This window comes from Castor canadensis, chromosome 7 (genome assembly GCF_047511655.1).
Source record: "Castor canadensis chromosome 7, mCasCan1.hap1v2, whole genome shotgun sequence".
Classification (NCBI taxonomy): Eukaryota; Metazoa; Chordata; class Mammalia; order Rodentia; family Castoridae; genus Castor; species Castor canadensis.
The window spans coordinates 9,523,285-9,539,320 of NC_133392.1; the positions used below are offsets into that span (position 1 = coordinate 9,523,285).

Genomic DNA, 16,036 nt, shown 5'->3' on the forward strand with positions numbered 1-16,036 from the left:
AATAACAAGAAAGAAAAAGCACAAAGAAATGCAGATTCTGTGCTGCAGGTGGAAAATGTGACACTCACTTGCAGTGCTTGGAGATGTTGACGTGAACCAATCTAGAAAGTAAACGGAGGATGTTTTAGGATTTTCATACTGTAATCAGCTTAACAGATCTGGCTAAATCCTTTCTCTGATCTGACGATGGGTGCAAACTTGAATCCTTCATCTGGAAGGCTGAGGATGAGGATTGATAGTTTCAGGCTAGCCTATGATACCCCAGAAAGCCCTGCCTCTCAAAGAAAAGAAAGAAATCAGCTGGGTACTATGGTTCATGCCTGCAATTTTAGCCCCAGGAGTGGGGAGATTCATAGAGAATTGCAATTTGAGGTCAGGCCTGACAAAATTTTCATAAGACTGTATCTCAACCAAGGCTTGGGCACAGTGATGCATGCCTATCTTCCAGCTACACAGGGAAGCATAAATGAGGCTCACAGTCCATACTGGCCAGGGCATAAAACAAGACCATATCTCAAAAATAACCCTGCACAAAGGACTGCCATCTGTCTAGCATGTTAGAGGCCCTAAGTCCTCTTCCTTATTACAGAGTTTCTCAGGTACTTGAGAGGTCTGGATAACAAGGTAATATCCAGAAGTGGTGAGAGTAGTTAGCTCATTCCACCATATTTGGCACAGAATATTTTCACTGTAACATAAGGAACACTCTCGGGATTGCTCCATCAAGTGGATTCTTTTATTTATTTTTCTTTTATTTTTAAGACAAAGTGTTACCATGTAGCCCAGACTGGCCTTGAACTCCTGCTTCGGACTTCTGTGATGACACCAGGGACAGAGAGGTTCTCCTTCGGGAGGGTTCGATCCAATAGAGAGCAAAAGAAGGAAAGCAGAACTAAAGAGTGCTTTCTCTGTGTCTCAACCTCCTTCCCTGGTTTTTATTGAAACAGAAACCCTCATTCCTATTTTTAAAAAACACAAAACCTATATCCTATGAGGTACAAGAAGGGACAAGAGCCTCATCCTCCTCCCACCATGTCTTATGAAATATGAATTAGACATATAACTCTAGTTGGGCCATGAGGTTACTCAGATGGCTCTGAAGAAGGCACCTGTGGCCAACAGGATCAATTGAGTCTCCCCAGGCCTTAACAGCCAGAGCTATGGGGTCAGATAAACTCTTTTTCATGGGGAGATATAGACTTGGGGCCAATAAATGCTATATTCCTCCATGCACAAAAAGCAAGATGATGGAGAAGCCTTCCACACAAACAGTGGGCACAGAAATGTCTGGAAGTATTGGATCTTTTGGATGCAGTGGTACCTGAAGTTTCTGATCCAACAATAAACACCTGATATGAGAGTCAAAACTTCATTTTTAGATAAGACTTTGGGTTCCTATCACTTACAAATAAAAGCAACCTGACAAGCTTATTCCCTTAGAGTACAATTTCAGTGGTCAGTAAAGAAAACCCTTGACTTGGATGAGGCCAGAGACTTCACACAAGACCCAGGAAAATTCCCCAGACTTGTTGTTTAGCGTGCTGAAGGCTGAGGCTTTGTCTGAATCCAAAGATGCTTACCATAGATAATAGTTGTTGGATGCCACCAATCTGGAGGGGAAAATAAAACTGGATTAGAAGGGAGGGGCGTGGGTGACGATGGGTCCATGAGCCTATATCTGGGATCAGGACAGAGGATGTGGAGAAGGGCTGTGTCTGGGGAAGCAAATTCGTTTCTAGAGAGCCAGTGACAGGAAGCCATGCCCTTGAATGTCCACCACATTGAAAATGAAGTGGCCCAGTTCCCAGAGGGTAGCTGCGATTCTCCTGAAGGACGCATTTTACAAAACAATCCCTCCGTCTATAGTCAGGGCATATGACACAAAAAAGTGTCTGTTGTCCCCACCCTGTGGCTCTTGAACAAGACAATGCTTTCTAGCAAAAACGTTCCAGGACAGTACCTCATTCTCTACCAAAAGGACAGGCTAAGGGCCATTTAGCAACCCAGGTCAGGAGCTGGGACTTTCTTTATCCCATTGGGCAGAGAGAATGAGCAACACGCCTGTTGTGCACTCAGCATGTGCCACCTCTATCCCTTAAGGAGAATGCCAAAGTTTCTGGGACAGCCAGAACCCTCCATGGTTTCCTTCTGTAGCTACTGGCTGAGGCTGTGTAGCAGAGAAGGGACAGAAGGAGAGGGAATACACAGCAGATAGAGAAGTAGCAGGACTCACCTGTTGGGGGCCAAGGAGTAGACTTCTGTGGGGGAGCTGTGAGAAAGAGAAGGCCAGGTAAGATGCATTGCACTAAAGGAAGCAAAACTTGGATATGGAGGATACACTCAGCAAGTCAGGCATTCAATCATTCTTGTCTCTTGCCTTCAGTGAGGGTTGTTTGCTACCCACACTGCTAGAAATGTGTGCCTTACAAGGGGTCTATATTGATCGTGTCCCCTTCCCAACCTCAACGTGAGAAAACTTCTGCATTTGTCCCACCTGTCCTCACACAAGGTGCCCCAGGAACCCTGATACAGGATCTCTACACGGCCTGACACCGATCTCCACCATTTACCAGCCTCAAGGCCAAAACAGAATCTGTTCCTAAAGAGGACACACGGATTTCTCATTCAGTGATGCTTTCTGTGTGGATGGTCCAGGTCATGTGGTTTGTATGTAGCCAAGATCACATCCCATTGGCCAACCACCCTCATGCAGTTTGAAGTCCATACAGCATATGGATTATGAGCTTCTACCCTTCCTGAACCTAGGGCACCCTGTACTCATCCCTGATACTTCATTTTCCCAACTTCATTAACATGTCTACACCAGCTCCAGACTTTAAATGTGACTGTCACCAAGATGGCAATGGCTCTGCCAACAGCCATGACCTGGGCTAATATGCTCTGAATCACAGTCAAATATCCCTGCTTCCATCTTGCAATCAAGGCCTTGAGTACAGATGGCCAAGTCAGCTAGACTTCCAGGGACCACAAGAGTTGAGATGAGACTCAGAGCAGGACCCCCAAAACAATATGGGTTCCACTCATGTTTTCCATGCCTGGAGGCCCTTCTTGAAGATAATCTTTTACTGTTCCTTGTAAGCCCAAAGTTTGATCTTCTCAACAATAATCCTAGACATCACAGATTTTTGTGACTTTAGTACCTGTTGATGCTGTGGTTGATTCTCCAATAAGTGTTGTATCTGTGAGAGAACGGAAAGAAGGGAACATGTAAAGAGAGATCTCACTGGGGAAGGTGTTTGTACTGGTGGCAGCCTGACAAGGCCACGTGACCTTGTTTTGTTTATATTTTGGATGCTGGACAGCTCTTCCCACTAAACTGAGTGATGAAGAGAGAACATGTTTTTCTCTGGAAACTGCAGGGTAAGGACTGGATGGCAGTCTCTGTTACAACAGTTCTCAGCGTGGCATTGACCAAGTTCACTTGATCTAGTTCTTATTGAGTTTTACAATCAGAAAATTAAAGATCAGGAGCCCAAACTCAGAAAAGTCAACTACAGGTCTGGTCCTCAAAACTTCTCCAATCCAAGCTCCCAGCAGTATTATCAAGATCTCCAGGGCTCATCTTGAGTACCTGGAGAAGCTCCTCACACAGGATCCCACTAGACACAGGTCATCCCCTCCCTCTCCCAGCCAACCCAGTATCATACCAAGGACTTGGCCTTCAAAGACTCCATCTTCACCACCCAGCCCACATGGACCTGGTACAGCAGGGACCCACCTTCAGCCTTATCCCATCATTTGCAATGCCTAATTATTCCAGAGGTAGAAAGTGAGCTCAGGCCTGATGGAGAACAGGTATGGTTGTGGTTGGCCATGTGCCAGTGGATAGCAATGAAGAGAAAGGCTAAAATTAGACTTGAAGGGAAAAGGCCAAAACCAAAAGTTTTCTGCACCAGGAAAGCTTCATGACATTTCCATGTCTGTGTGTCTGCACAGGCTTCTCTTTCTCAGGTCCTCAATGGGACAAAGGCTCTTCTGACCATCACACTGGCCCTTCCATCTCTTTCAGTTTAAGACTTTTTCTCTTAGTTAGAAAACCTCTGCCCCTTTATCCACTGATCATGACCTCACCGTCCCACCTTATCCACTGATCATGACCTCACTGTCCCATCTGTTATCATTGTCCAGACTCCATTTGGAGACAGAGGCTGAGGCTCTCCAGAGAGTGGACCAAAGAAGAATCAGGTTAGTGGTGACAAATGCACCAGGAACTTTCATCATGTCCTTCCCAGGCACCTGCCTGGGCCTCTCTGGAAGCAGATGTGTGTGAATCAGGATGATTCAAGAAAGATGAGGGAACCAGAGCCATTCCTACTCCTAACACACAAGAGTGCACCACACACACATGCGTGTGCATCTGCATGTAGCCAGCCATACACCAGCACTTCAACATAGGAGAAGGAAAATGGATGCCCTGAGGTGAGAAAGTCCACCTCAGGAAGGGATGAAATAATGAGCCCCTAGGCAGAAGAGAAATCCTCTGAGTCTCTGGCTAAGTCTGTTGCCATGTGCTCATACAGGAGAGGCTGGAAGCTCTCATCAGACATCCCTTTTCAGGTCCAGGCACAAAGTGATTTAACTGTGAATAAAAGCTCCTATTCTTCATCCTTCAGAGCAGGGTGAGGTGGCCACATAGATTCATTTGCAATCTGCATTAATGTCAGAATGCAGGCTATACATAACTTCAGGTTTTGTCATTGTTGGTCCCCTGGACTATGCTGAGGCTAACAGCTCAGTAGAGTTCAGATTCAGGTACCCAAAGTGTTTAAGCAAGCCTACTGTCAGCAGAGCTTCTGCCCTGGCCCAAGCTTCTCACTCTTAAGGCATGGGACAACTAAGCTGACTAGGAGCAGAACATCCTGAAAAAACACTGGTTCCAAATCCTGGACACCTTTCAGAAAGATCATCTGAGCCAACACTAACCTTACAACGCAATGATTTTTGTGATCTTAAGAGAGAACATGGGGGATATTATCTGCTTCCACTGTGGTTAACTCTTCAACAAGGTTTGCACCTGGAGGAGGCAGAAAAGAAGTGAGCAAGTGCGGGGCACCACCAGAATTATGTTAGGCCTTCAAGTGGTAGAAATTACTCCTCCTAGATTGCATCCAAAAGAGGCTAGAGACTGTCTATAGGACCCTCTAGTGGCTCACAGGCAGGGGCCCATTTCCTTCAACTGGGGAGCCATGTGGCTCTCTGCTGAAGTTAAACCTGCTGACAATAGGATGTCCTGTGAGGAACTCTAATATTTTCTGGTGGTCTGGGCTTTGCTTAGAACACATTTTGCACTTGTTCCTCCTGGAATTATATCCAGGGACAATACGGTTGGGTGAGTACATTTACAGCGATAAAAGGTTGTCTCTGAACTGGAGAATTGATCCCTCTGATCTCTGCCTCAAAGCCCCCATATTCTTGAAGACTGACTCCTTAACATTTTAAGCAAAATAATCATGCTTAATCATGCATAATCAGAGCATATGACACAAACGTCTCTGTTGTCTCCGCCCTATGGCTCTTGGATAAAACAACGCTTTCCAGGGAAATGGACCAGGAGAGTACCTCCATTTGCCACAATAGCATTGGCTAAGTGCAGTTTAGCAACCCAGGTCAGGAGTCAGGATTTCTTATCCACTGGGGCAGACAAGAATCAGCATCCATGGTGTACGCTCAGCATGTCCCACCTCTAACCCTTAAAGAAAATGAGGAAGGTTCTTGGAGAGCCAGAACACTCCTCACTACCTTCTTGTAGCTACTGGCTGAGCAGTGCAGGAGAGCAGGGAGAGAGTGAACACACAGGCTGAAGAGGTGGCAGGACTCACCGAGTGTGGGCGTAGATGGCTGTGGGGCAGCTGTGGGACAGAGAAGGCCAGGTCAGATGCGTTGCACCAAAGGAGGCAAAATGGGCTGCAGGAGGAAGGTGCTTAGCAGGGCAGGCATTCAGTCCTGTTTGTCCCTTGCCTCAGAGTGAGGGTTACTTGCCAAAAATACTCTAAGACAGATGTTCATTTTGGGGGTCCAAGCAGAACCTGTCATCTTCCCAACCTCAAGGTGAGAAACTTTTGCATGGGATGACCATGCTGAACCAACCCCCTCCCCACATACACACTACAACCTTTCACTTATAACTGTCATGTGACTCCACTACATGGGAGCCCAGCTCCAGGTCAAATTCCTGCGTGAGACCTTCTAGGCCTCAAAGGATAGATACCCCACATCAAACTTGGGGCACACACAGAGAAGTTGGTCCCCTGCAGGGAGCTGTAGGCAAAAACAAAGGCACTCCAAACATGAGACAGACACGCATGTACACCCTCATGCAGTTCAACCCAATGAGCCTCCATTTTGAGCCCTTGGCCTTGGGGGCATCAGCTGAAGAGAACCTTCCTCACAAGAGCTTTTTTCTTTTTCATTTTTCTGCAGTGCTAGGGCTCAAACTCATGACCTTGTGCATGCAAGGCAAGTATTACACTACTGAGCTATGTCCAGATTCTCAGTTTATTCAGATGAATTCTCCCAAGTAGCCCAGACTGACCTCAAACTGATGACCTCCTGCTCAGCCTCTTGAGCGCCAGATTACATGCAAGCCCTACCTCTCCAGCCTCCATCAGAACATTTGGTTCAGACTCTTCTCAGTGATATCAGTATTTCCCTCAATCTTAAGCTTTATCATTCTCACCTAGCACCCACCCAAAGGGGAAAGGCAGCTGAGAGGCCAGAGTTTTCTCCTTGACTCGTGGTTGTACTGCCCCAGTAGGGGTCACATGCTACATTTCTCTTTGGCTTGGTGTCAAATAGGAGTGTTTAAGAACTAAAATGGACTCTTAGTGAAAAACTAAAAAGACTACAGGAAAAGAAGAAATACAAAAACCACTCAGTGAGGAAATCAAAATACAAGTACTTTCTTCCAGAACAAAGCCCACACCCATGAGAGCCCAGATTCTTGACTGCCCACCTGAGCAAATGACACCAGCATCCTCGTGGTGGCCACAGTTGTGAATGCGCCAGCCACGGTGGGGACAATCCCACAGGTAGGACTCATACCCAGAGCAGCCCACGTCATCCAGGAGGATGGATCCTGTGCCCTGTCCAAACCGGGCACTTCCTGGGGCAGATACACCATAGCCACAGCCCAGCTGCCTGCAGACCACGTTGGCATCATTGGTGTCCCAGAGGTCATCACACACTGTGCCCCAGGAACCCTGGTACAAGATCTCCACGCGGCCCTGACACCTGTCTCCACCATTCACCAGCCTCAGGGCCAAGCCAGAATCCGTGCCTAGAGGGAGAAATCACCAGTCAGGTCAAAAATGCTTTCAAGTCATAGTGAGGTATTATTCGCTAGTGAGAAAGACCTTTCCCTGTGTCTCTGGGCTTCACTGACTTGTACACACTGATTTCCAGTCTCTCAATCTGGCCAGGGGTTCTGGACCATGAAGATAATGGGATCTTCAGTCCCCACCTCAGCTAGTATCTCATGATGTCCTCCTGGAGTCTGTGGAGTTACTGATGAGCCTTGGCTCTCTCAGGAGACTGGAGCCCACAGGGTGATGGAACAGTGAATTTATGGCCGTTTCTGCTCAACATCAGTCAATGACACCATGATCTCTGTCTTCCTGCAAGACCTTAGTGCTATGTTTTGGATAGGTTTTGTCCCCTGGATGTTGAAGGCTTGGGCCCCAGCAGGTATCCAAATATTAAGAACTTACTGGGACGTCATGACTCTGACCTAATCAATGGAGTAATGTCTTAATGGCATTATTGGAAGATGGGACCTAGCTACAGGAAGTAGTTCCTTGGGTGCATGCCCTGGAATGATACACCTTGTCCTCCATCCCTTCCTGGCCGTCTTTCTCTCTTTTCTTCTCTGACTCTCACAAATGTTCAGTCTTTCACGCTCTTGCCTCCTCCCTTGTCCTCTGTTTCTCTCTTGTTCTCTCTGTCTGCCTCTGTCATGAGATCGGCAGGCCTACTCTACCAGGCCTTTCCCCCATGATGTTCTGCCTCACTCAGGCACAAAACATGGGACTGAAAACTGAAACTGTGAGTGAAATGAATCTCCACCTTAAACTGTTTCTCATGGACTCTTCACTGCAATGAAAGTCTGATGCACACGCACGGTTGGGGTAAGCTTTCACTCTGCTAACAAGAACCTTCAGCCGTGATAGTGCTCACAGTGAGTGCTCTGATCTCCTGCATAGACAGTCACTCAGCCCAGCCCCTTGTCCAAGGTGACAGGAGAGGACACCAGACATAGGAAAGGTTCCACTGTGGGAGAGGAGGGGATCACAGCAGCCAGCAGCCAACAGAAAGAAAAAGGATCCTGATAAAAACCTATTAAAACATAACATAGGCATATCACTTTTGAGAGGAGTGTAAAGCTTTTAAAACATATAAATAGTGTGCAATTATATAGAAAAGGGTGATTATGTGTGAAATGATCCATTCATTAATCTCTATTCTTCCTTGCAAAGCTTCAGAGACACTTGAATTTAAAAAATCTTCTAAGTCTATTCTTTCTAGAATCCTTATGTCATCGATTACATGAAGCAGCAGAAAAAGGCCACATGCAAAGCTAAAGTCATCCTCCTGGCAGGAGGGACAAGGAGGGCACGTGAAGATCGGGTACAGAGTGTGGCTGGCACAACCGGCGGGGGGTAAGGAGTGAGTTCAACTTTATGATGGGCCACGCTTAAGATTAAGAAATCCAGGTCCTTGACTCTTGCCTGTAACCCCCATACTCAGTAGGAGGAGATTGGGAGTGTTCTGATTTGAGTTGAAGAAAGGCTAAAAGTTACCAAGACCCCATCTCAACCAGCAAGCCAGGTGACATAACAAGCTCCTGAGGTCCTAGTTATGCTGGAAGCAGAGGTAGGAGAATTGTGATCCAGGCTGGCACTGGGCAAAAAGCATGAAATAATATCTGAAAATAACTAAAGCACAAAGGGCTCATTGTGTGACTCAAGTGGTGGACTGTCTGCCTAGAATGCACAAAGCCCTGGGTTCAAATCTCCAACAAGACAAACAAATAACAAGAAAGAAATAGCACAAAGAAATGCAGATTCTGTGCTGCAGGTGGAAAATGTGACACTCACTTGCAGTGCTTGGAGATGTTGACGTGAACCAATCTAGAAAGTAAACGGAGGATGTTTTAGGATTTTCATACTGTAATCAGCTTAACAGATCTGGCTAAATCCTTTCTCTGATCTGACGATGGGTGCAAACTTGAATCCTTCATCTGGAAGGCTGAGGCTGAGGATGCATAGTTTCAGGCTAGCCTATGATACCCCAGAAAGCCCTGCCTCTCAAAGAAAAGAAAGAAATCAGCTGGGTACTATGGTTCATGCCTGCAATTTTAGCCCCTGGGGTGGGGAGATTCATAGAGAATTGCAATTTGAAGTCAGGCAGACAAAATTTTCATAAGTTGTATCTCAACCAAGGCTTGGGCACAGTGATGCATGCCTATCTTCCAGCTACACAGGGAAGCATAAATGAGGCTCACAGTCCATAATGGCCAGGGCATAAAACAAGACCCTATCTCAAAAATAACCAGGCACAAAGGGCTGCCATCTGTCTAGCATGTTAGAGGCCCTAAGTCCTCTTCCTTATTACAGAGTTTCTCAGGTACTTGAGAGGTCTGGATAACAAGGTAATATCCAGAAGTGGCGAGAGTAGTTAGCTCATTACACCATATTTGGTACAGAATATTTTCACTGTAACATATGGACACTCTGGGGATTGCTCCATCAAGTGGATTCTTTTATTTATTTTTCTTTTTTTTTAAGACAAATTGTTAGTATGCAGCCCAGACTGGCCTTGAACTCCTGCCTTAGACTCCTGAGAGGATACCAGAGAGAGAAAGGTTCTACTTGGGGAGGGTTCGAGGGTAAATGGAAGCCAGGATCCAGCAGAGAGCATAAGAAGGAAAGCAGAGCTAAAGAGTGCTTTCTCTGTGTCTCAACCTCCTTCCCTGGTTTTTATTGAAACAGAAACCCTCATTCCTATTTTTAAAAACCACAAAAGCTATATCCTATGATGTTCAAGAAGGGACAAGAACCTCATCTTCCTCCCCCACAATCCAGTGAAATATGAATTAGACATATAACTCTAGATGGGCCATGAGGTTACTCAGATGGCTCTGGAGAAAGCACCTGTGGCCAACAGGGTCAATTGAGTCTCCCCAGGCCTTAACAGCCAGAGCTATGGGGTCAGGTGAACTCTTTTTCTTGGGGAGATACAGACTTGGGGCCAATAAATGCTGTCTTCCCCCATGCACAAAAAGCAAGATGATGGAGAAGCCTTCCACACAAACAGTGGGCACAGAAATGTCTAGAACTCTTGGATCTTCTGGATCTAGTGGTACCTGAAGTTTCTGATCCAACACAAACACCCTGATATGAGAGCCAATAAATTCATTTTTAGGTAAGACTTTGGGTACTATGACTTACAAAAAAAGCAACCTGACACACTAGTTCCCTTAGAGTACAATATCAGTGGTCAGTGAAGGAAACTCTTGACTTGGATGAGGCCAGAGACCTCACACAAGAACCAGGAAAATTCCCCAGACCTGTTGCTTAGCGTGCTGAAGGCTGAGGCTTTGTCTGAATCCAAAGATGCTTACCATAGATAATAGTTGTTGGATGCCACCAATCTGGAGGGAAAAATAAAACTGGATTAGAAGGGTGGGGCTTGGGTGACACTTGGGTCCATGAGCCTATATCTGGGATCAGGACAGAGGATGTGGAGAAGGGCTGTGTCTGGGGAAGCAAAGTCGTTTCTAGAGAGCCAGTGACAGGAAGCCATGCCCTTGAATGTCCACCACATTGAAAATGAAGTGGCCCAGTTCCCAGAGGGTAGCTGCGATTCTCCTGAAGGACGCATTTTACAAAACAATCCCTCCATCTATAGTCAGGGCATATGACACAAAAAAGTGTCTGTTGTCCCCACCCTGTGGCTCTTGAACAAGACAATGCTTTCTAGCAAAAACGTTCCAGGACAGTACCTCATTCTCTACCAAAAGGACAGGCTAAGGGCCATTTAGCAACCCAGGTCAGGAGCTGGGACTTTCTTTATCCCATTGGGCAGAGAGAATGAGCAAATGCCTGTTGTGCACTCAGCATGTGCCACCTCTATCCCTTAAGGAGAATGCCAAAGTTTCTGGGACAGCCAGAACCCTCCATGGTTTCCTTCTGTAGCTACTGGCTGGGGCTGTGTAGCAGAGAAGGGACAGAAGGAGAGGGAATACACAGCAGATAGAGAGGTAGCAGCACTCACCTGTTGGGGGCCAAGGTGTAGAACGCTGTGTGGCATCTGTGAGAAAGAGAAGGCCAGGTCAGATGCATTGCACTAAAGGAAGCAAAACTTGAACATGGAGGGATAGACTCAGCAAGTCAGGCATTCAATCATTCTTGTCTCTTGCTCAGAGTGAGGGTTGTTTGCTACCCACACTGCTAGAAATGTGTGCCTTACAAAGGGTTTATGTTGATCCTGTCCCCTTCCCAACCTCAAGGGGAGAAAATTTCTGGATTTGTTGACCCAACTGAACCAAACCCTCCACTCCCTACCTTGCATTCTGTCGCTGACCAATAATTCAACTAAATGGGAGCCAATCTGAGGTCAAATTCTTGCATGAGACCTTCTAAGACTCAAGGGGCTGCCTACCCCACACAAGATGGGTGCACAGACAGTGCACTGCATCCTCTGAAGGGAGCTAAGTCAAGCACACAGGTCCATCAAACCTGAGCCAGCCATGCAGGTATGCATGCCTGCAGTCCTAGCCAATGGGCCTCCATGTGAAGACCCTTGCCTTGGGGGCCTCAGCTGAAGACAATCTTACTCAACTGAGCTTAACCTTCTTTTTTTCCCACAAGGCTATGGTTGTAACTCAGGACCATGTGCATGCAAGGAAAGCACTCTACCACTAAGCTACATCCCCAGTCCTTGGTTTTTTGAGACAACTTCTCCCTATGTAGCCCAGCCCAACCTTGAATTCATGATACTCCAGCTCATCCTGTTGAGTCCTAGATTACAGGTATGTACCACCATGATAGACTCAAACAGAACTTTTTCATTCAGGCTCTTCTCAGTGATCTTAGGGTCCTTCCTTCACTCTGAAGTGTATCTACCTCACCTCTCCTGGCACTCACCCCTGGGGAAAAAGAAGCTGAGAGGCCTGGGTTTTTCTCCTTGGCTCTTGTTTGTACTGCCCCAGTAGGGGTCAAATGCTACATTAAGCTTGGGCTCAGTGTCTTCTTTACACATTTCTATAAGTAGCAATGTTTTAAGAACTAAAATACACTGTTTGTGAAGGACTGAAAAGAATACAGGGAAATAAGCAGTGTAGAAACCATTGAGTGAGAAATCAAATTGAAAGAAGGACTTTTTTCCAAGAGGGAGCCCTAGGTTCCTGATGGCCCACCTGAGCAGATGACTCCAGCATCCTCCTGGTGGACACAGTTATGAGAGAGCAGGCCACGGTGGGGACAATTCCACAGGTAGGACTCGTACCCTGAGCAGGCCACATCATCCAAGACAATGGGCCCTGAGCCTTGACCAAACCAGGCATTTCCCAGGGCAGATATGGCATAGCCACAGCCAAGCTGCCTGCAGACCACATTGGCATCATTGGTGTCCCAGCTGTCATCACACACGGTGCCCCAGGAACCCTGGTACAGGATCTCTACACGGCCCTGACACCGATCTCCACCATTCACCAGCCTCAAGGCCAAAACAGAATCTGTTCCTAAAGAGGACACACAGATTTCTCATTCAGTGATGTTTTCTGTGTGGATGGTCCAGGTCATGTGGTTTGTATGTAGCCAAGATCACATCCCATTGGCCAACCACCCTCATGCAGTTTGAAGTCCATACAGCATATGGTTTATGAGCTTCTACCCTTCCTGAACCTAGGGCACCCTGTACTCATCCCTGATACTTCATTTTCCCAACTTCATTAACATGTCTACACCAGCTCCAGACTTTAAATGTGACTGTCACCAAGATGGCAATGGCTCTGCCAACAGCCATGACCTGGGCTAATATGCTCTGAATCACAGTCAAATATCCCTGCTTCCATCTTGCAATCAAGGCCTTGAGTACAGATGGCCAAGTCAGCTGGACCTCCAGGGACCACAAGAGTTGAGATGAGACTCAGAGCAGGACCCCCAAAACAATATGGGTTCCACTCATGTTTTCCATGCCTGGAGGCCCTTCTTGAAGATAATCTTTTACTGTTCCTTGTAAGCCCAAAGTTTGATCTTCTCAACAATAATCCTAGACATCACAGATTTTTGTGACTTTAGTACCTGTTGATGCTATGGTTGATTCTCTAACAAGTGTTGTATCTGTGAGAGAACGGAAAGAAGGGAACATGTAAAGAGAGATCTCACTGGGGAAGGTGTTTGTACTGGTGGCAGCCTGACAAGGCCACGTGACCTTGTTTTGTTCATATTTTGGATGCTGGACAGCTCTTCCCACTAAACTAAGTGATGAAGAGAGAACATGTTTTTCTCTGGAAACTGCAGGGTAAGGACTGGATGACAGTCTCTATTACAACAGTTCTCAGCATGGCATTGACCAAGTTCACTTGATCTAGTTCTTATTGAGTTTTACAATCAGAAGATTAAAGATCAGGAGCCCAAACTCAGAAAAGTCAACTACAGGTGTGGTCCTCAAAACTTCTCCAATCCAAGCTCCCAGCAGTATTATCGAGATCTCCAGGGCTCATCTTGAGTACCTGGAGAAGCTCCTCACACAGGATCCCACTAGACACAGGTCATCCCCTCCCTCTCCCAGCCAACCCAGTATCATACCAAGGACTTGGCCTTCAAAGACTCCATCTTCACCACCCAGCCCACATGGACCTGGTACAGCAGGGACCCACCTTCAGCCTTATCCCATCATTTGCAATGCCTAATTATTCCAGAGGTAGAAAGTGAGCTCAGGCCTGATGGAGAACAGGTATGGTTGTGGTTGGCCATGTGCCAGTGGATAGCAATGAAGAGAAAGGCTAAAATTAGACTTGAAGGGAAAAGGCCAAAACCAAAAGTTTTCTGCACCAGGAAAGCTTCATGACATTTCCATGTCTGTGTGTCTGCACAGGCTTCTCTTTCTCAGGTCCTCAATGGGACAAAGGCTCTTCTGACCATCACACTGGCCCTTCCATCTCTTTCAGTTTAAGACTTTTTCTCTTAGTTAGAAAACCTCTGCCCCTTTATCCACTGATCATGACCTCACCGTCCCACCTTATCCACTGATCATGACCTCACTGTCCCATCTGTTATCATTGTCCAGACTCCATTTGGAGACAGAGGCTGAGGCTCTCCAGAGAGTGGACCAAAGAAGAATCAGGTTAGTGGTGACAAATGCACCAGGAACTTTCATCATGTCCTTCCCAGGCACCTGCCTGGGCCTCTCTGGAAGCAGATGTGTGTGAATCAGGATGATTCAAGAAAGATGAGGGAACCAGAGCCATTCCTACTCCTAACACACAAGAGTGCACCACACACACGTGCGTGTGCATCTGCACGTGGCCAGCCATACAACAGCACTTCAGTATAGGAGAAGGAAAATGGATGCCCTGAGGTGAGAAAGTCCACCTCAGGAAGGGATGAAATAATGAGCCCCTAGGCAGAAGAGAAATCCTCTGAGTCTCTGGCCAAGTCTGTTGCCATGTGCTCATACAGGAGAGGCTGGAAGCTCTCATCAGACATCCCTTTTCAGGTCCAGGCACAAAGTGATTTAACTGTGAATAAAAGCTCCTATTCTTCATCCTTCAGAGCAGGGTGAGGTGGCCACATAGATTCATTTGCAATCTGCATTAATGTCAGAATGCAGGCTATACATAACTTCAGGTTTTGTCATTGTTGGTCCCCTGGACTATGCTGAGGCTAACAGCTCAGTAGAGTTCAGATTCAGGTACCCAAAATGTTTAAGCAAGCCTACTGTCAGCAGAGCTTCTGCCCTGCCCCAAGCTTCTCACTCTTAAGGCATGGGACAACTTTAAGCTGACTCGGAGCAGAACATCCTGAAAAAACACTGGTCCCAACCCTGGGCACCTTTCAGAAAGATCATCTGAGTCAACACTAACCTTACAACGCAATGATTTTTGTGATCTTAAGAGAGAACATGGGGGATATTACCTGCTTCCACTGTGGTTGACTCTTCAAGTGTTGTATCTGAAAGAGGCAGAAAAGAAGTGAGCAAGTGCGGGGCACCACCAGAATTATGTTAGGCCTTCAAGTGGTAGAAACTACTCCTCCTAGATTGCATCCAAAAGAGGCTAGAGACTGTCTACAGGACCTCTAGTGGCTCACAGGCAGGGGCCCATTTCCTTCAACTGGGGAGCCATGTGGCTCTCTGCTGAAGTTAAACCTGCTGACACTAGGATGTCCTGTGAGGAACTCTGATATGATCTGGTGGTCTAGGCTTTGCTTAGAACACATTTTGCACTTGTTCCTCCTGGAATTATATCCAGGGACAATACGGTTGGGTGAGTACATTTACAGAGACAAAAGTTTGTCTGTGAACTGAAGAATTGATCCCTCTGATCTCTGCCTCAAAGCCCCCATATTCTTGAAGACTGACTCCTTAACATTTTAAGCAAAATAATCATGCTTAATCATGCATAATCAGAGCATATGACACAAACGTCTCTGTTGTCTCCGCCCTATGGCTCTTGGATAAAACAACGCTTTCCAGGGAAATGGACCAGGAGAGTACCTCCATTTGCCACAATAGCATTGGGTAAGTGCAGTTTAGCAACCCAGGTCAGAAGTCAGGATTTCTTATCCCACTGGGGCAGACAGAAGAATCAGCATCCATGGTGTACGCTCAGCATGTCCCACCTCTAACCCTTAAAGAAAATGAGGAAGGTTCTTGGAGAGCCAGAACACTCCTCACTACCTTCTTGTAGCTACTGGCTGAGCAGTGCAGGAGAGCAGGGAGAGAGTGAACACACAGGCTAAATTGGTGGCAGGACTCACCTGGTGCAGGCGTAGATGGCTGTGGGGCAGCTGTG

At 46.7% G+C, this 16,036-nt stretch overlaps 1 protein-coding gene across 12 annotated transcripts in view; it reads right to left on the reverse strand.

Moving 5' to 3' along the window:
• Dmbt1 (deleted in malignant brain tumors 1) overlaps positions 1-16,036 on the reverse strand; it is a 68,001-nt gene that overhangs the window by 17,147 nt on the left and 34,818 nt on the right. For 5 of the 12 annotated variants that reach the window (XM_074078145.1, XM_074078143.1, XM_074078140.1 and 2 more), the window contains 8 exons: positions 16,002-16,031; positions 15,159-15,194; positions 13,323-13,361; positions 12,437-12,760; positions 11,293-11,328; positions 10,640-10,669; positions 9,114-9,146; positions 6,974-7,297 (listed from right to left, as the gene is read on the reverse strand). In XM_074078145.1, the coding sequence (XP_073934246.1) occupies positions 6,974-7,297; positions 9,114-9,146; positions 10,640-10,669; positions 11,293-11,328; positions 12,437-12,760; positions 13,323-13,361; positions 15,159-15,194; positions 16,002-16,031 (852 nt within the window). Of the gene's footprint in view, positions 1-68; positions 102-1,580; positions 1,611-2,233; positions 2,270-3,161; positions 3,201-6,973; positions 7,298-9,113; positions 9,147-10,639; positions 10,670-11,292; positions 11,329-12,436; positions 12,761-13,322; positions 13,362-15,158; positions 15,195-16,001; positions 16,032-16,036 lie in introns of all 12 variants that reach the window. The other 7 variants (XM_074078150.1, XM_074078149.1, XM_074078147.1 and 4 more) reach the window with 4 other exon arrangements.